The following is a 19,225-nucleotide window of genomic DNA, read 5'->3' as shown; positions in this document are numbered from 1 at the left end:
TTCTCTCGAAATTGCGTTTGTGGATTCGTTGGTTATTTCTTGTTCTGTTTCCATTTCTTTGCTGTATGCCCTGGTGTTGGGCCTATCTTTCTTAGACATTTTTAAGTTTTTATTGAGTCAATTAACCATCCTCTGCTACCAGCTTGTTGCAATATTTTCAGGATCAGACTCAATAAGATTAGTGAGAGTTAGAGGTTTGAATATATTTTCTTTTATTTACAACAGGCATTCTATATTCACTGAATATTCACAGATAGAAGCAAGGAAAAAGATGCAGACAGCTCCTTATATATACAATGGGAGGAGCTAGATGTGGGAGTGGTGAATTATGAATACATTAAGAAGTGAAGAATAAATTAACCCCTGATACCCCGTTCATATACTATTTACACATTGGAAAATAAGGCATTTACATCTGACAATTCCTTTATCTATCAGTGCAACCTGGTTTACCCAATTATGAGACGGAGCATACTGCTTCTGCTTTCGCCTTTCAACCCCAATCCAGGAGCCTTCGCAGGCAGTCATTTTCAAGACAAACTATTTTTGTGTTGAATCTATGTTTACCGACAAAGAAATAAAGGGAGACTAGTATAGATCTATTTCAAGCTAATTAGCTCTCATCAGCTAGCCAAACCCTTCTGGGATTTGAACCCAGACTACTTGCATATTAGGTAGGTAGATGTATTAACCTCTAAGCCAAAGGGTCTCCTCGCTTTGTCGGCTATACCAGGGGAGAGATTGTTTTTCCGGTGAGACTGGTTTATCAGGGCAACCTGGTCAGGGGTGGGCTTCAAAAAATTTATCAAGGGGTTCTCTACCCGGTTGCTGGGTGAGCATGGCCATGGTGGGCGTGGCCTAGTCGGCCTCCTGCACCATGGCTGGTGGGGGCGTTTTTTCCCCTTCCTGAGCTCTGGAGGCTTTCCTTGAGCCTCCAGGAGGGCAAAAACTGCCTCCCCAGGCTCCAGAGGCCCTCTGGAGGCTGGAAATGGGCCTGTTTCCAGCCTTCCCAAACTTCTGGTAGGCCCATTTTTCGCCCTCCCCAAACCTCCGCGCGCGTCCTGCACTAACTGCATCCAAAACGGACCATGTGGGGACTCCTGGGAGGAGTGAAGCGGGTGGGCGGGGCCGGCCAGGAATGGGATTTGGAAGTTCTCCGAACTGCACAGAGTCTTAGCTAGAGGTTCTCCCAAACCTCTGTGAACCCCCAGCAACCCACCCCTGAACCTGGTCTATCCAATTATGGGACGGAGCATACTGCTTCCACTTTTGCCTTTCAGCCCCAATCCAGGAGCCTTCGCAGGCAGTCACTTCTAAAAGTAAAAAAAAAAAGCTTCTGATGATCACGCAGCTCAGCTGCGATCGTCAGAGACTTTTTTTCTGCAACCACTTAAGGTTGTAGAAAAAACGCTTTTAAAAGTTTTAAAAAAAACACTTCTGATGATCGCATGGCTCAGCTGGGATCGTCAGAGGCTTTTAAAAGCATTTTTTTTTCTGCAACCTCTTAAGGTTGTAGAAAAATACTTTTAAAAGTAAAAAAAAAAAGTTGGCCACGCCCGCCCAGTCACATTACCCCCACCCCCACCAAGCCACGCCCACAGAACCGGTAGTAACAAATTTTACATTTCACCACTGTCACAAGGCTAACAAAAACTGAGCTTCTTTGCCTGTTTGTCATCCTCCCAAGGTACCATGTAGTCTTCATAGTCTGCATCATAGTCTTCCAATTCCGGTACCCCTTGCAAGTAAACACAAACTCATTACTACTTGCATACTTTCCAGTGGCAACTAGCAAAGCACCACCCAGCATTTTCCAACGTGCTGAATTCCAACCTAGGATAAAGTTCCCACAAAGGCTGGAAATACACTGTTACCATGACTTGCCAAATTCTGTTGGGAAATTCTGAAGCGCTGGCTCCATAGGACTTTGATGCTTAGACTGATCAAGGTCACAAGGTCCAGGCAGTATAATTTGCAAATGCTTTGGACAAGAGATCCCTACACAGGATTATTTTCCGCACCCCATTCATCTTTGCAAATATCAATTCTCTCTCCCAACAAATGTTGCTTCCCCACATAGACCATTTAAAGAAACTCCCTGGATCCCTCTGTAACATCAGCTTGTCAAAAAAAAAAAAAATGTCAAGAGAGTGACTGCAAAGACACAATTGAAATTCGGCTGGCTGTTTAAACGTGCATTGCATGTGTTGGAAGAAATATCCTTCTGGGTTCAGTTCCAAGTGGGGAGAAAGACCCTGGAAACATGGCGGCTATTTGGAAAGATGGTTTTTAATGGTGGACAGGATCCCGTGGTTTTGAGATCCTAGGCAAAAAAGGCACATGGGTGAGAAAGAGAGAGATTTATACCCTCTGTTGGGCTTTGAATTTGAGCTTGTATTCTGATTGGTTGTCAGACTCCTATGGGGCCATGCAGGGGTAACTTTGTAGGTTGTCTTTTGAGTCCCCAAGGCTTGGTTGAGCCTTGCTGGGTGATGCAGTCTCCAAAGGTGCCATGTGGTTAGTTCTGTTGCTAGATGGGTAGAGGGCTAATCCTACCTTTGTTGGATCTTGGGTGAGGGCATTTGCTTATGAATGGACCTAGCTATCTAATAATAATAATAATAATAATAATAATAATAATAATAATAATAATAATAACAACAACAACAACAACAACAACAACAACAACAACAACTTTATGTATGTATGTATGTATGTATGTATGTATGTATTTATTTATTTATTTATTTATTTTTCATATTTCTATGCCGCCCATTCTCCGAGGACTCTGGGCAGTTTACACCAAAGACAGTATACTAAATAGCATATTGCCCCCTAACAATCTGGGTCCTCATTTTACCCACCTCGGAAGGATGGAAGGCTGAGTCAACCTTGAGCCGGTGAGATTTGATCTGCTGATCTAGCAGTCAGCTGAAGCAGCTGCAGTACTGCACCCTAACCACTGCGCCACCTCGACTCAATTATTGTCATTATACGTGTATACACAGTATACCCATTCAACGGAATTCACTTAACACCCAAAGACCAGGTCCAACACACATAACAATCCCCAAACACACTCCCACCTACCACAATTCCCCACCCCTAAACCACCCAAACATCCACACAACAGACCAAGTAATGCTGTCCAACAGCTCGCTGATGGTTCATTGTTGAGTGCAATTATAGCTCTGGGATAAAAACAATTCAGAAAACGTGTGGTCCGAGTTTTAATTATCTCTTAAGTGCTGACATCTGCTGTGGGCTATTGGGGGGGGCAGCTATTAAGAGTGAGTCTGCTTCCTGCCTAAAAAACATGTTTCTCCATTTCTCATCCAGGAAGGTATAATATTCTGCCTTTTTCATATTTCCTAGAATATGTCATTCTTCTAGGAGAGGGGTGGGTGCTAACTTCCTACACATGTTTTCTTGACTTTTTGAAAAAGCCCTGTGGATTCCTCCGAACTTCAGAATTTTTTGAGGTGAGTGGATTTTTTGAAAACTGGGTGGAATTGAACTAGTTGTCCAAGAGAGAGTGAGATACTTGGGGCCCAGCCAAGCTGCTCCAGTGCCCAGTGTGTTTCTGTGTGTGTGTGTGTGTGTGTGTGTGTGTGTGTGTGTGTGTGTGTGTGTGTGTGTGTCTGTATGTCTGTTTTTGTGTGTCTGTGTGTGTCTCTGTGTGTCTGTGTATCTGTGTCTGTGTGTGTGTGTGTGTCTGTCTGTCTGTCTGTCTGTGTGTCTGTGTCTGTGTGTTTCTGTGTGTGTGTGTGTATGTGTGTCTGTGTGTGTGTGTGTGTCTGTGTCTGTGTGTGTCTATATGTCTGTGTTTGTGTGTGTCTGTATGTCTGTGTGTGTCTGTGTGTGTCTGTGTCTGTCTCTGTGTGTGTCTGTGTCTGTGTGTGTGTGTGTGTGTGTGTGTGTGTGTGTGTGTGTGTGTGTGTGTGTGTGTGTGTGAGAGAGAGAGAGAGAGAGAGAGAGAGAGAGAGAGAGAGAGAGAGAGAGAGAGACTCCTTCTTCAAGCCTGGAAGAAAACGAGGACAAGCCAAGCCCCTTCGGAACTGTTGCAAAAATAAAAAAAATAAAAAAAACAAAACCCCGCAGAGTTGTTGAATTTATCTTTTGCGTTCTTCTTTAACTGAGTAAATCGTCATTGGCTCGATTCCGTAAATATTTGTTTATTATGGCCAACAAAAAAAAAAAAGCCCTTTTGAGGGCTTTGGTCAGAAATGGTGTAGGGGTTTCCTGCTTCGGCGGCGGCGGGGGGGGGGGGGGGTTAGACTAGATGACCTACAAGATCCCTTCCGACTCTATTATCCCTCGGGATTGCAAGATCCCTTCATCACCCCCAGGCGGAGACGGCGGGCGGGGGGGGGGGCAGCCTTCTCGTTCCAGCTGCACCCCGCGTGGCTCGGCCTCTCTTCCACGGAGGGGACGGAGCCCTCTCGACCCGCCCCACCTCCGCTTGCACCGCATTGGTCCGAGGGCCGCGCCCTCCGCCTGCCGAGTTGCGCTTTGGAAATCAGCGGCGCTTTCTTGGCTTTTTGCGCGCTCCGCCGTTGCCAGCCATGGTGAGTTCCCCAAGAGCGCTGGCGGTGGGGGGGAGAGAAAATTGCAAGACCCCCACCCCCGCCCAGGAGAGGCGATGGGGCTGGGTCTGAGGGGAGGGGTGGGGTGGGGGCAAGAGATACAATGTTGGCAGTTCTGGGTTAATTCTTAATCCGAACTCAGGTCGGTTGAAAGGGAAAGTGGCCGAGATCGAGTTTGCGCTGGTGGCGTGCGCCTATCCCTCTGTCTGGCCTCTGCCTGTCCCTGTCCAGCTCTTCTTTTCTATTATTTCCGTCTGTCTGTCTGTCTGTTTCGATCACTCGCTGTCCAAGCTTCGTGAGGTCTCTTGTAAGAGCGGCGCGCATCTCCCAACTACGACCTTACTCCGGTAAGGCAGGAGGGACGCGGAGGGGAGGGCGGAGTAGCAAGTGGGGAAAAGGCACCAGGAGGCGTCCTATCAAATCGCAGCTAAGGAGATTTAATTAATTTGGCAGGCAGGTCTAGGTTTGATGATGATGATGATGATGATGATGATGATGATGATGATGATGATGATTTAATCTTTAATGAGATTCACAGCCTTTGAGGCTGGTTAATAGCTCAGCAGCTCGAGTCCTAACCAAGGACCTAGGAACTGTTAAGATATCATCGGAGGGTTTGTAAAGTCAAATTATTATTATTATTATTATTATTATTATTATTATTATTATTATTATTATTATTATTACTATTATTATTATTATTATTATTATTATTATTATTATTATTTGAGGCTGGTTAATAGCTCAGCAGCTCGAGTCCTAACCAAGGACCTAGGAACTGTTAAGATATCGTCGGAGGGTTTGTAAAGTCATATTATTATTATTATTATTATTATTATTATTATTATTATTATTATTATTATTTATTATTATTATTATTATTATTATTATTATTATTTGAGGCTGGTTAATAGCTCAGCAGCTCGAGTCCTAACCAAGGACCTAGGAACTGTTAAGGTATCCTCAGAGGATGTAAGCTGTTCCGAGTAAGGTGGTTTTTTGTAGAGTCATTATTGTTGTTGTTGTTCTTATTACATGCACAAAAATGACAGTATACACAGCAAATGAGATAACCATGCTGGATTTCGTATCACAAATCACTAGTCGAACACTTCCCATTATTATTATCATCATCATCGTCGTCATCGCAAAGGGTCTATGGAGATTCTCAGTCATCCAGGTCATTGTTGTCCCAAAGATGCTTTTCTTTTCTTTTTTCTTTTTCAAGAAGCAACTGGACTTTCTGGGTTTTTCTTCGAAGACTTTTCGCTTCTCATCCAAGAAGCTTCTTCAGCTGTGACTGGATGGTGGGGAATAGATTTATTTATTTTTGTAAAAAGTTTTTTTAAAAAACAAACAGTGCATCATTAATCAATCAGTGTGTCATCCGAGTACATATTTTGTGTCCACTACTTCCTCCTCCATCGTCTTACTGTATTTCTATCATGCCTTTATATTTTCATTTAATTTGTTACAGCATTCTTTCCAAATTTCTTGGCGTTTATATTAATTATATGAATTCATTTTATGCCTCCTTTCTCCCCATTTTTCTTACTACATTTCTATCTTGCTTTTACATCTTCATTAAGATGTAAAAATGGAAGGATTTATACTCTTTGCAAGATAGCTGGTCCTTTGCAGATGGACTGCATTTAAAAAACAAAAGGCCACTTTTCCAAAGACAGCAAAATCCACACTTTGGACCTGGAGGACAGCTGGTTTGAAAGAGGGGTCAAAGAGGCCATCTGTGTCAAAAATGAACAGCCCTCTCTCAACAGAAGCAGTGGGATACGACACCATCTATCTCCAGTCTACAACACAATCCTTTCAACAGTTCCAAGGAGCTGCCAAAACCATTTGCATCACTCAGGCGATCCTGATGACATAGATAAGCCTCCAGGTGGCCTCCATGACTCACTAAAAGGATGCAGATGACCAGCTTGTCTGCAAGGAGTATAAATCCTTTCATTCCCCACCATCTAATCCGAGCTGAAGAAGCTTCTTGGATGAGAAACGAAACTTCTTCAAAGAAAAACAAAACAAAGTCCAGTTGCCCTTTGGGGGAGAAAAAAGCATTTTTGGGACTTTTATTGCAAAGCTTCCAGGAAGAATCAGCTGTTTTCTAGGATGGCCATCAGAGATATGTTCAGACCTACAGAGTTTAAGGGAGACGGGTAACATTAACGCTGCTCCATCTGAAGCCAGAAAGGAGCTGCTATATCTTGGGTAAATTTCCAGTTGTTTTCTCTTAGATGCAAGAGCAGATGTTCTGGGCCTCTGTTGCTTTTCTCTCAGGTCTGGTACTTACAAAACTCTATCCAGTCTTGGAACTGGTCTCCTCCTTGCTTAACTCTTTTCTGCAGCTTACTGTAATCGGTTGCATGAGTTTTTTTTTTAAACATCTGTGCAATATTTAGGGGCATGTGTTGTCATCAAAGGCACATATGGTGAAATGTTTCAGACTTTTCTTTTTCCAAAAAAAAATTTGAAATCTTAACCAGGGAAATGGCAGCTGGATTGGATTGAGAGGGGGAGGGGGAACAAGGTTGTGGCTATTAGCAGGGGGCATAAAGCAGTTTTGTGATGAACTTTGAAAAAAAAAAAGTAAAATACTTCTCACGTTAGGCTGGCCTTTTAATTGTTTAATTTTAATTTGTTTTTAAAAAGGGGTGTTTTAATTAGTATGGGCCAAATTTATTTAATATGTTTTAAATTGTTTTTTTAAATTTTATATTGTATGTGTTTTATCTTTGGCTGTTCACCGCCCTGAGTCCTTTGGGAGAAGGGCGGTATATAAATCTAAATAAACTGAAACTGAAACTTTGGGACCCCAAGCAAATCAAATGCCTGTTAACTACATTTCTGGGATCAGGGATTGGCAACCTGGCGACAAAGGGATGTAGGCTTGTCAAAGGATGGTGGGCTAGGCAAGCAAATTATACCAGCCAGAAAACCTTCCATATCCCAGAAGAAAAGACAAAAGGAGAGAAATGGGAATTTCAGTCATTGTTAGTGCTATATGGAGAATTGTGGGATAGCCTTGGGTGGAATAACAGAGTCGGAAGGGACCTTGGAGGTCTTCTAGTCCAACCCCCTGCTTAAGCAGGAGACCCTATACTGTTCATTGCCAAACAGAGGCTTGTGGAAATCTAATCACACCAATTGGCTTAGCAGCCCAAAATGGGAGCTTTACCCGTTGAGGGTGCAGGGTTTCTGTTCCTAGCCCAAGTTTATATTCAGACTTGGGGGTGCCTTCCAGGTATCTTAGACCAGAGGTCCCCAACCTGTGGGTTGTGAGGGGTTGGCAATCAGGCCGCAGAAACAGCCAGCCAGCAAGCATGCGAGCACGCATACACATCCTCATTTGTGCAAGCAGCAAATGGAGCTGTCCACGCACACTTGCTGACTGCTTGCTCAGAACCATCCCCTCCCCCTCTCCCACCAGCACAGCCAGTTTGGTCCTTGGTAGACACCGAAGATAAAAGACTCGCTGATCCTATAACTATCTAGGACAGGGGTGTCAAACTCAAGGCTTGCGGGCCGGATCCGGCCTGGGGGATGCTTATATCTGGCCCGCAGGGCTGGCCTGGAGACAGCAAAGGACCAGCCCATGGTACCCCAGCATGTGACGCATCTGGCCTGTGAGCCGTGAGTTTGATACCCGTGATCTTGATCGTGGCCTACAGCCTTGAAAAACTGTGATGCAATTTCACGGCTGGACTTAACACGTTCTCTAATAAGGGAAGCTTAAAGGTAAAGGTAATGTGCTAGTCATTCCCAACTCTAGGGGGCGGTGCTCATCTGTGTTTCAAGGCCGAAGAGCCAGTGCTGCCCGAAGATGTCTCCATGGTCATGTGGCCGGCATGACTAAACGCCAAAGGTGCACGGAACGCTATTACCTTCCCACCGAAGGTGGTCCTTATTTTTCTACTTGCATTTTTTACGTGCTTTCGAACTGCTAGGTTGGCAGAAGCTGGGACAAGTCACGGGAGCTCACTCCGTTACGTGGCACTAGGGATTCGAACCGCTGAACTGCCGACCTTTCGATCGACAAGCTCAGCGTGTCCCTTTATAGGGGAAGCTTACTAGAAAGATTAAAATGTAGCCCTTGACTTACAAGCCACAATTGGGACAGAATTTCCATTGCAAATCAAGAAAGTTGTTAAGTGACTCTCATCTTATTTTATGATCTTTTTGCCACAATTGCTAAGTGAATCATGTGGTTGCTAAGTGAATCAGGGTGGGTCGTTCAGTGAATGTGGCTTCTTTCCTGGACTTGGCTTGTCAGAAGCCAGCTAGGAAGGTCACAAATGGCCCCCCAAGATGCAGACATGCAAATGGTCACAACTGGTGCCCCCAAGATGCAAGAACCATCATAAAAACAAGCCACTTGCCAAGTGGCCAAATTTTGATAACATCAAAATTTGACACTGGAGGGGTGCTGCAATGGTCATGACAACTAGTTGTAAGTCATGTTTGTCGATGCTGTAACTTTGGGGTGGGGAGTGAGGGTTGCTAAATGAACAGTTCTAAGGCGAGGACTACCTGTATTAAATTGCTTTAAAACTAATAAAACTGAGTCAAGAAAAAGCTGCAGCATTTAATATGTGCAAAGATGACCGGGCTCAAATGGTTATGTGATGTCTAGAATGCACTGACTTCAATCTTATTCTGAGCACGATTGCCTGAAATCCAGTCTTACAATATTAACTCTCCATTATTATTTTTTTCCCATTGCCTTGCTTTTAGTTAGCCAGTAATAAAAGCGTGGGTGAGATCACTGGCGGACATAAACCTTGTCTGTCTCTTTCTCTAAAAGCCTTATCAGCAGTCGCTAAGATACCAGGAACACGTTTATCAGGTGATCTCAGTAAAAGGGCAGCGGCTGGAGGTTTATTGTGCTGTGCACTGTTTACTCAGTATGGCTTCAATTCGCTGAAGTGCTGCTGCATGTAGCATCCATTAAGCAGGATAGAAGTGAGGTTTGAAGAGAAACATGCAAGGAATTCTTTTGGGGAACTCCCAGAATATTTTGTAGGACACTATAAAGGTAAAGGTTCCCCTCGCACATATGTGCTAGTCGTTCCCGACTCTAGGGGGCAGTGCTCATCTCCGTTTCAAAGCCGAAGAGCCTGCACTGTTCGATGATGTCTCTGTGGTCATGTAGCTGGCATGACTCAATGCCAAAGGCGCACGGAACGCTGTTACCTTTCCCACCAAAGGTGGTCCCTATTTTTCTACTTGCATTTTTTACGTGCTTTCAAACTGCTAGGTTGGCAGAAGCTGGGACAAGTAACGGGAGCTCACCCCATTACGTGTCACTAGGGATTCGATTCGCTGAACTGCTGACCTTTTGATCAACAAGCTCAGTGTCTTAGCCACTGAGCCACTGCATCCCGTGGGACACTATAGAATAGGTCAATAAAAGATTTATTTATTTATTTATTTATTTATTTATTTATTCAATTTATATACCGCCCTTCTCCTAGTGGACTCAGGGCGGTGCACAGCCAAAACTAAAATACATAACAATACAAAATTTAAAATTAATTAAAAGAATTATATACTTTGGCCCGAATTAAAACAGTGCGAATTAAAACCCATTAACAAATTAAAACTAAACAATTAATAACCATTAAAAACTAAAAAAGGGGGGCGGGGTTCACGCCAGCCCTGCTTGCTGGAAAAGAAGAGTTTTCAGGGCTCGGCGAAAGACCCGAAGATCCGATATCCTTCTTATCTCCGGGGGCAGATCGTTCCAGAGGGCGGGGGCTGCCACAGAGAAGGCCCTCCCCCTGGGGGTCGCCAGCCGACATTGCCTGGCCGACGGCACCCTGAGGAGTCCCTCTCTGTGGGAGCGTACTGGACGGTGGGAGGCTATCGGCGGCAGAAGGCGGTCCCGCAAGTACCCAGGTCCTATGCCATGGAGCGCTTTAAAGGTGGTAACCAACACCTTGAAGCGCACCCGGAAGACCACTGGAAGCCAATGCAGCTCACGCAGGAGAGGTGTCACATGGGAGCGACCCCTCGCTCCCATAATCCCCCGCGCGGCCGCATTCTGCACCAGTTGGAGCCTCCGGGTACTCCTCAAGGGGAGCCCCATGTAGAGAGCATTACAGTAGTCCAGGCGGGAAGTGACGAGTGCCTGAGTGACTGTGCGTAAGGAATCCCGATCCAGAAAGGGAATAAAAGATTCCATTGAGGCCTTCTCCGAGAATTGTGGATGTAGCTTCTTCACTGGAATTATGCATTGCTCTAAATCAGGGGTGTCAGACTCAAGGCCCGCGGGCCACATCCGGCCGACGGGATACTTAGATCTGAATTGTAGGGCCGCCCTGGAAACAGCGAAGGACTAGCCCGTGGTGCCTGGCAGATGATTGCAAGAGGCTATTGCAGCCGAAAACCAAGCTCAGCAGCCCGTTTTCACTGGCAGAGGGTTGGAGGAGGCTGTCGCAGCCGGAAACAGAGCTCAGGCACACAGACAGCCCCTCCCCACACCTCCGACATGAGTGACATTAAGCCCTCCCTGACCACACCTCCCCCCTGCTCCCCCCCCCCCCCGAGGTCAAACACAACCCTGATGCAGCCCTCAATGAAATTGAGTTTGACACCCCTGCTCTAAATCAAGCAGTGTGCAGATGTTCCAAATGCTTATTGGTGTCTTACTATCACTTTGAAACCATATTTATGTCACATGAAGTATATTAAATGTAATGCAACATGTTAGATAATTGATATGATATACAGGCAGTCCTCAACATACGCCCACCATTGAGCCCAAAATTGACGTTGCTAAGTGATCAATTTGTTACGCCTTTTCTTGTCACATTTGTTAAGTGGAACACTTAAGTTGTTAAGTTAGTAACACGGTTGTTAAGTGAATCTGGCTTCCCCATTGATTTTGCTTGTCAGAAGGTTGCAGAAGGGGATTACATGACCCCGGGATGCTGCAGCCATCATAAATATGAAGTTGTCAAACATCCAAATGTAAATCACATGACCATGGGAGATGCTGCAGTGGTCATAAATGTCAAAAATGGCCTTCAGTCAATTTTTTCAGTACCGTTGTAACTTTGAACGGTCACTAAATGAACTGTTGTAAGTCGAGGACTTCCTGTAATATAATATAATTTTGTACACACATACACAATTATTTTGCTAAGTGGGTTATAGTAGAATAAATCTATGCCAGCTGCAAAGACCACGATGGGAATAAAATCCTTTCAGCTGGAGATTCTCAGCTCCAGAATCCTCAGGGAAGAAAGTCACATAATTTTGTGTTGGATCCAAACCGAGTTATTCTCCCTTCAATCCCATTTGCTTTGCTTTGCATTAGCATTCATCAAAAAAGTTTCCAAAACTGTTGCACAATTGTCCTTCCAACTGACAGTATGGAAACCAGTAAGAGCTGCTGGCATGTTCCTATTTGTCACCATGGGCTCCTCCCAATATCCACAGAAGATTAAAGGACATGGATTAATGATGCAATAGCCTTTAACCATTAACTAAGAAAGAAGCTGCTTATTAAGATTTGGTTCCTGCCTTTTTATATAAATGTGGGTGTCTTCTAGTTAACCATTTCTCTGGGAGGAGCACTCTGCTTTTAATCAACGTTTTATTTAACACCAAGTCCATTGCAGCCAACTTCCAAACTATGTAAAATTATCAGTGTAAATTATCATAGCTATTAATCATGGGTTTTCAGACTTAGAATTTAGCATGGCCATAAAGGTTATCTCTGTTGGTAGAATTGAGCAATGAAAATGATTAGTCTGGGGTTTTTTTTCTGCTGCATGGGCAACTTTAAATGTTCTACAGGTAGTCCTCGACTTACAACCATTCAAAGTTACAACAGCACTGGAAAAAAGTGACTCATAAACAGTGCTTGCCCTTATAACTGTTTGGAGCATCCCTGCCCATCAAGTGAAGAAAATTTGGGGGTCATGCGATCACAACTTGGGACCTCCCCAGCTGGCTTCTGGCAAACAAAGTCGGTGGGGGAAGCTGGATTCACTAATGTCTATATGATTCACTTAACAGCAAAAAGGTAGTACAATTGGATGTGATTCAACCAATGCTTAGCAACCAAAATCCCGGCATCCCGATATAGTCAGCTGACTCCATCACTGACTATCGGGGGCGGGTCTTTGGCCCCTGTGGAGAGGGCGCGCAATCTGGGTGTCCTCCTGGATACACAGCTGTCCTTGGAGGAACATCTGACAGCTGTTGCCAGGGGGACCTTTTGTCAGGTTCGCCTGATTCGCCAGTTGCGCCCCTTTCTTGATCGGGATTCCGTGCGCACAGTCACTCATGCCCTCGTCACCTCTCACCTGGACTACTGCAACGCTCTCTACATGGGGCTCCCCTTGAGGAGCACCCGGAGGCGCCAACTGGTCCAGAATGCAGCCGCACGGGTAATTACGGGAGCTGCATGGCGCTCCCGCATAGCACCGCTCCTGCGCAAGCTGCACTGGCTCCCAGTGGTCTTCCGGGTGCGCTTCAAGGTGTTGGTTACCACCTTTAAAGCGCTCCATGGCATAGGACCTAGTTATCTTCGAGACCGCCTTCTGCCACCGATGACCTCCCATCGACCCGTGTGCTCCCACAGAGAGGGCCTCCTCGGGGTGCCATCAGCCAAGCAATGCAGGCTGGTGACCCCCAGGGGGAGGGCCTTCTCTGTGGGGGCTCCCACCCTCTGGAATCAACTGCCCCCAGAGATAAGGAGAATCCAAGACCTTCGTGCCTTCCGCCGTTCCCTTAAAACTTTCCTTTTTCAACAAGCCGGGCTGGCCTAACAAATCCTTTTAAATGATTTTAAATTTGTTTGTCTTTTTAAATTTTGGGCCAAATTGAGATATTTCCTTTTAATCTGTTCTTAATCTATTTATTATGTATTATGTATTTATGTGTTTTTACTTGGCTGTACACCGCCCTGAGTCCCTAAGGAGAAGGGCGGTATATAAATCTGAAGTAAAATAAAATAAATAAAATAAAATTCTGGTTGCAATTGTGGTAGCAAGTGAGCCGCGGTGGTGCAGTGGTTAGAGTGCAGTACTGCAGGCAACTTCTGCCGACTGCTGGCTGACTGCCATTTGGCAGTTCAAATCTCACCAGGTTCAAGGTTGACTCAGCCTTCCATCCTCCCGAGGTGGGTAAAATGAGGAGCCAGATTGTTGGGAGCAATAGGCTGATTCTGTAAACCGCTTAAAGAGAGCTCTAAAACTCTATAAGTGGTATATAAGTCTAAGTGCTAAGCAAGTCAAAACCTGTATTGAATGACATATTTGGCATCAAATTAGCGACAGTGTTTATATCTGTTTATATAACCCGTAACAAAGTGGTCTAGCACATTTTAATGGCTTCCAATAAAGGACTGTAAATTGTGGGATGGTTTTAGCACTAACACAAACCTTCTTGGATATATTGTTCTTCCCCGAAATAGAAACTGGTTATTTTCTGCTTATAATCAATGTTATGGATAATAAAGCAAATGGATACCTAAGCAAAATGGGACATGCGTTCCCCCTAAATAGGAATGCAACCATTCGGGTCACGTCAGCGAAGGAACACACCACTTTAATGTGCTGATGTTTGCCACAACCTGCCTTTACCTTGAACAACAGTTGGAGGCAGCAAAATCAGGCCAGGATGTCTGTTGCATGAAAGCATGTGCAACATGCTGTGTACAGCCAGTGCAGGAGGATAGCTTTTCCCCAACTTGTGCCTTCTGTGTGTTGGACTACACCTCCCATCCTCTTCCCAAGTCAGTCATGGAACGTTGGAGTGCCGTAAGCTTGGAATGCTCTGTATTTCTCTAAGTAGTTATTTACGAGATTGACTTCCGAAAAATTTAAAAAAAAAACAAACCCAATAGATCTGATGCTTTAGATCAGGAGTGTCAAACTCAAGGCCCGCGGGTCGGATCCGGCCCACGGGGCCGTCCTGGAAACCGCGAAGGACTGGCCCACGGTGCCTCTGCCAAAACCAAACGGACTTCATGACAGCCGTGTGCAGCCCTCCCAGGCTCCGTTTTTGGCCGTGACAGCATCCTGCAATATTCTTGTCAGCAAAAACAGAGCTGGGGGTGCGCACACATGAGGGCTGCAGGAGTCTGTCTGAGCCAAAAACGGGGGCCAGGAGGCCGTGTGCGCCCCCCAACCCCAGAGGGCTGCAGGAGGCCATCACAGCCAAAAATGGGGCCCGGGCAGGCTGCGTGTGGCCCCCGAGCTTCATTTTCGCTGGCAGAGGGCCACGCCCAGCCCAAGCCCACTACCACCCCGAGGTCAAACACAACCCTGATGTGACCCTCAATGAAATCGAGTTTTGACATCCCTGCTCTAGATTCATCTGAAAATAGTTTCTACGTAGACGTGTTGTTCATGCTTAGAGATAGGTTTATCTAGATGTTTGTTGCAGAGGCTTTCTCCATTTTCTCCTAGGCAGGAAAAGCTCACCGACTGAGTGGCGAAGAAAGAGAACAGCTCCTGCCAAATCTCAGAGCAGTAGGATGGAATGAGGTGGAAGGCAGAGATGCTATCTACAAGGAGTTCCATTTCAAGGATTTTAATCGGGTACAAAAGCACTTATCTATTATTTTATTTTGAGAAAGCCAGGCTTATGCATGGGTTGGGAACAATGACCAGACGTGCAGCTCTATACACTGATTAACAGTAGGCTCGGTTAAGATGCAAATCCCATGACACAAGCAGCTGCAAAAGATGCTCAGTTCCTAATTCTGTAGTGTCGCAACTCTTGACATGTGTAAGTGGGTCTGTGGGTTAATACTTGCCAGTGCTTCTGTTTATGTATCATATTTTTTGGAGTATAAGACACACTTTTTCCCCCCTAAAAGAGAGTGAAAATTTGGGTGCATCTTATACACAGAATGTAGGCACGGAGGCAATGGTCTGTGGCAATCCCTGTAGCCTGGAACAGCTGATTGGGGGTATTCCGGAGGTTGATCCACCTGCCAATCAGCTGCTCGTGCTGAATCAGGCTGCAATAATTAGCTGAAGCTGACCTGGCTGTTTGCTATTTGCTGCAAGGACTGTCACATCCAGAAAGCACACACAAGTAACTTATTCAACAGTATTCAATAACTTCTCTTTATATATAATATAAAGTAAATATACAATACCAAAAGCAGGTTTTCCAACACAAGCAAAACACAAAGAGGAGGAGTTTCAGTTTCAGTTTCAGAGATCAGCACAGCATGCAGCTTTAGAACAGTTGAGCTAAGCCACGCCCAGGCTCCTTGCTGTCTCCTTCCTTGTTGCTCACACAGCAAATACTGTTTCAGTTTCCAAACAGCCCTCAGCTCTCTCATACACTGACAGGACGCTAGCCAGATGAATACTGATAGATGCTGGTAGGCAGAGGCAGAATATTTTTTTCTTATTTTCTTCCCAAAAAACTAAGGTGTGTCTTATACCCTAGAGCGTCTTATACTCCGAAAAATACGGTAGTCCCAAAGGTGCTTTATTCAAAAGACAACTAGACTTTTTTGGTTTGAAAAGGTTTTGCTTCTCATCCAAGAAACATTTTCAGAACACTTTTGGAACAACTATGACCTGGATGATTTGAGAATCTGCATAGACATTCTTTATGTGGGATACCAAGATTGCTTCAGTCCTCATGTGGTAGAGCAAAAGGGAACATAGCTCTGCCTGTTGGCGCTACAATAGCTTTGTAGAGACAGGAGCTGCAAAGAGTGGCTCTGAAATCCAACTGCATTTGCTGTCTGAATGTTCCTTGGATGCAAATGCGAATAGACTCAGGTTCAGCCCTAATTATTTTTCCACTCCATCCCCAAAAGGTTGGAGAGGATACCAATGCTTAGATTCAAGAAAGGTGCGTGGATTTTCCTTTTTTTCTGCCATGCTTGCCAGGAAAGGACCAACTCAAAACATCTGCTTGTGTCTGGCAATCTCATCACTTAACTTGTTTGCACCCATTAGAGGCCTTTTCCCAGTGGTGGAATTCAATTTTTTTTTTTACTACCGGTTCTGTGGGCATGGCTTGGTGGACGTGGTGTGGCTTGGTGGGCGTGGCAGGGGAAGGATACTGCAAAATCTCCATTTCCACCCCACTCCAGGGGAAGGATACTGCAAAATCCCCATTCCCACCCCATTCTGGGGCCAGCCAAAAGTGGTATTTGCCAGTTCTCCGAACTACTCAAAATTTCCGCTACCGGTTCTCCAGAACCTGTCAGAGCCTGCTGGATTTCACCCCTGCCTTTTCCTTGACAAGCATGGACGTAATAATTGCATAGCATGAATTTTCCTTTGGCGATGAGGAGAAAAGGATTGGACTCCTCCCTATACCAACTGCAATCCTAAGAAGCAGCACTCTTGCAGAACTGCAGATGTTACAGTGCTACAGCTCCAAGCCGCCCACATCAATGGCCATGTAAGCTGGGGGCTTTACTTAATCTTAAACCTGTCTCATTCTGCATTTTTGCATAAAACGTGAGAAACTAAATGCTGTCCTTGGAGAGTGTACTGAAATGTATCGATAGACCCTTAATTGTGTGATTTGTGCAGTGTACTTTTCAGTTGTGGCAATATTGACAAGTAGCTTATATGCCTTATTCGTGGAGCCTGTGTGGAGTTTCCCTTCTTTGCTTGTTTTTTTCTAAAATCCTCTTTCATCTTCTAAATAGGCCTTTGGATTTATGACCAGAGTAGCTCTACAAGCAGAAAAACTGGATCATCATCCTGAATGGTTTAATGTTTACAACAAAGTAAGAGATAAGAGTTGTTCAGACCCTTTTGGGTAGGTGGGGGGGGGGTGGCTTTGAGTGATTCTTGCAATTTTCTTGATAATTTTGTTTGGAAGTAGTGGTGCGGTGGCCTAGAAGTGAGGCTCTCGCCTCACCAATCAGGAAGCTGTGAGTTTGATCCTAGGTAGAGGCAGATATTTCTCTCTCTGGGCACACTGAGAATATATCCGTTGAACAAAACTCCACATTGGAAACAGGAAGAGTATCCGGCCACTAAAACACTTGCTTGCTCTATCCAGTTGCCCAGATTCCACCCCGCAAGGGATTATGGGGTCATTAAATGGAGATGATAATGATGATGGTTTGGAAGTTTTCCATTGCCTTCTTCCTAGGTCTGAAAGAGAATGACTAGCTCCAAGTCACTCACCTGGTTCTGGTCTCCCCATCTAGTCTGATGTTTTATCACAACCCCAGCCTGGCTCTCTGTTCAAGTTTAGATAAAGTTATGTTAACTATATAAGACAATTGTAGCACAAGCCCATTAAGTCTATAGTGTTTTGCACTTTTCTAGGTGCCCAAACCTATAGCAGAGATCACATTTGTGCAAACACGTGGTATGGAGTGTGTGTGGGGGGGTGGTATTTAAGCCTTATCAGAAGTGCTTATTCTGATACAATGATAAATATGATTAAGCAACTACCAGTCTTATAATGCAGCAAGAGGAGGAGAGGGGTATAGATTATAGATTGGCTCCCAGTTGATATGGAAGGAGTTCATAGTGGCTCAATCTAGTAATTGCAATTTAACTTTTTTTTTAAAAAAAAAAAACCCTCTTCTACACCAAAGTGACCGGCTTCCCTAATCCTGATGGGACAAAGTGTTTTAAATTTCATTGCTAAGCACTGAGGCCAGCAGTGAATGACGATACTAAAAACATTTATCATTCCGTACTTTAAAAAATGATCTTTTAGCTCTTTCAAGTACTTGCTGCTATGCGTTCTCATAACTGCTGTATTAATTGGGCATTTTGTGTTGTTGTTTTTTTCAGGTTCACATAACCTTAAGCACACACGAGTGTGCTGGTTTATCTGAACGGGACATCAACTTGGCCAGTTTTATAGAGCAAGTTGCAAACACACTGGCCTAAAGTGCTCACCCCCATCTTTGTCTGTAAAGGTAGCTCCTGCATCTTAACCTGTCGGAAAGTATCGTGACAAACTTAATCTAGCCTCCGTATCCAGCTAATATGGGAGAACCCATCTTTTTTAAAAAAGTTTCACACATAGGGTCACACATTGCAATAGGCACCACTGCTGTGAATTCATCTGTTATCCATTATAAATCTGTCTTGTGTCAATATCTGTCTCTAGGGTTCTTTCTGTAACCCTGTTTAGCAGTATTAAGTAGGTGCAGGAGAAGTCCGCTGTGGTTGTCAGTTTTAATAAAGTCCGCTCTTATACGCAATCTATTGGAAATTTGTTTCCTCGTGCATTTCTCTTCCACACTGTTTCTTGTATTGCCTGACTTCATGGAAGGGGTAGACAGGGAAATGCTGGAATTACTTAATCATCTTTTAAAGGGATGCGGTAGCTCAGTAGCTAAGACACTGAGTTTGTTGATCGAAAGGTTGGCAGTTCAGCGGTTCAAATCCCTAGTGCTACGTAACGGGGTGAGCTCCCGCTATTTGTCCCAGCTTCTGCCAACCTAGCAGTTCGAAAGGACGCATAAAATGCAAGTAAAAAAAAAAGGGGACCACCTTTGGTGGGAAGGTAACAGTGTTCTGTGCGCCTTTGGCGTTTAGTCATGCCGGCCACATGACCACAGAGATGTCTTCGGACAGCGCTGGCTCTTCGGCTTTGAAACGGAGATGAGCACCGCCCCCTAGAGTTGGAAACGACTAGCATATATGTGTGAGGGG

The 19,225-nt window shown here is 44.8% G+C and overlaps 1 protein-coding gene across 1 annotated transcript; it reads left to right on the top strand.

Moving 5' to 3' along the window:
* The first annotated feature begins 4,397 nt into the window (after positions 1-4,397).
* Positions 4,398-18,775, top strand: PCBD1 (pterin-4 alpha-carbinolamine dehydratase 1). Its single transcript, XM_070945370.1, has 4 exons — positions 4,398-4,568; positions 15,026-15,157; positions 17,248-17,328; positions 18,356-18,775. Exons 1-4 carry the CDS (start codon positions 4,566-4,568, stop codon positions 18,452-18,454), a joined length of 315 nt encoding a protein of 104 aa, XP_070801471.1. The 5' UTR covers positions 4,398-4,565; the 3' UTR covers positions 18,455-18,775.
* Positions 18,776-19,225: the final 450 nt, after the last annotated feature.

Source organism: Pituophis catenifer, unplaced genomic scaffold (assembly GCF_029215685.1).
Source record: "Pituophis catenifer annectens isolate HBS135680 unplaced genomic scaffold, rPitCat1.0.hap2 SCAF_6, whole genome shotgun sequence".
NCBI classification, from domain to species: domain Eukaryota; kingdom Metazoa; phylum Chordata; class Lepidosauria; order Squamata; family Colubridae; genus Pituophis; species Pituophis catenifer.
Note: the sequence above shows the minus strand (reverse complement) of the source record. Positions and strands in the feature narration are given on the sequence as shown.

Excerpts from the sequence above, each read along its gene's own strand:
- PCBD1 (XM_070945370.1), top strand. Across the intron at positions 15,158-17,247 it reads ATTTCAAGGATTTTAATCGG|GCCTTTGGATTTATGACCAG; the intron begins GTACAAAAGCAC and ends TCTTCTAAATAG. Across the intron at positions 17,329-18,355 it reads GGTTTAATGTTTACAACAAA|GTTCACATAACCTTAAGCAC; the intron begins GTAAGAGATAAG and ends TGTTTTTTTCAG.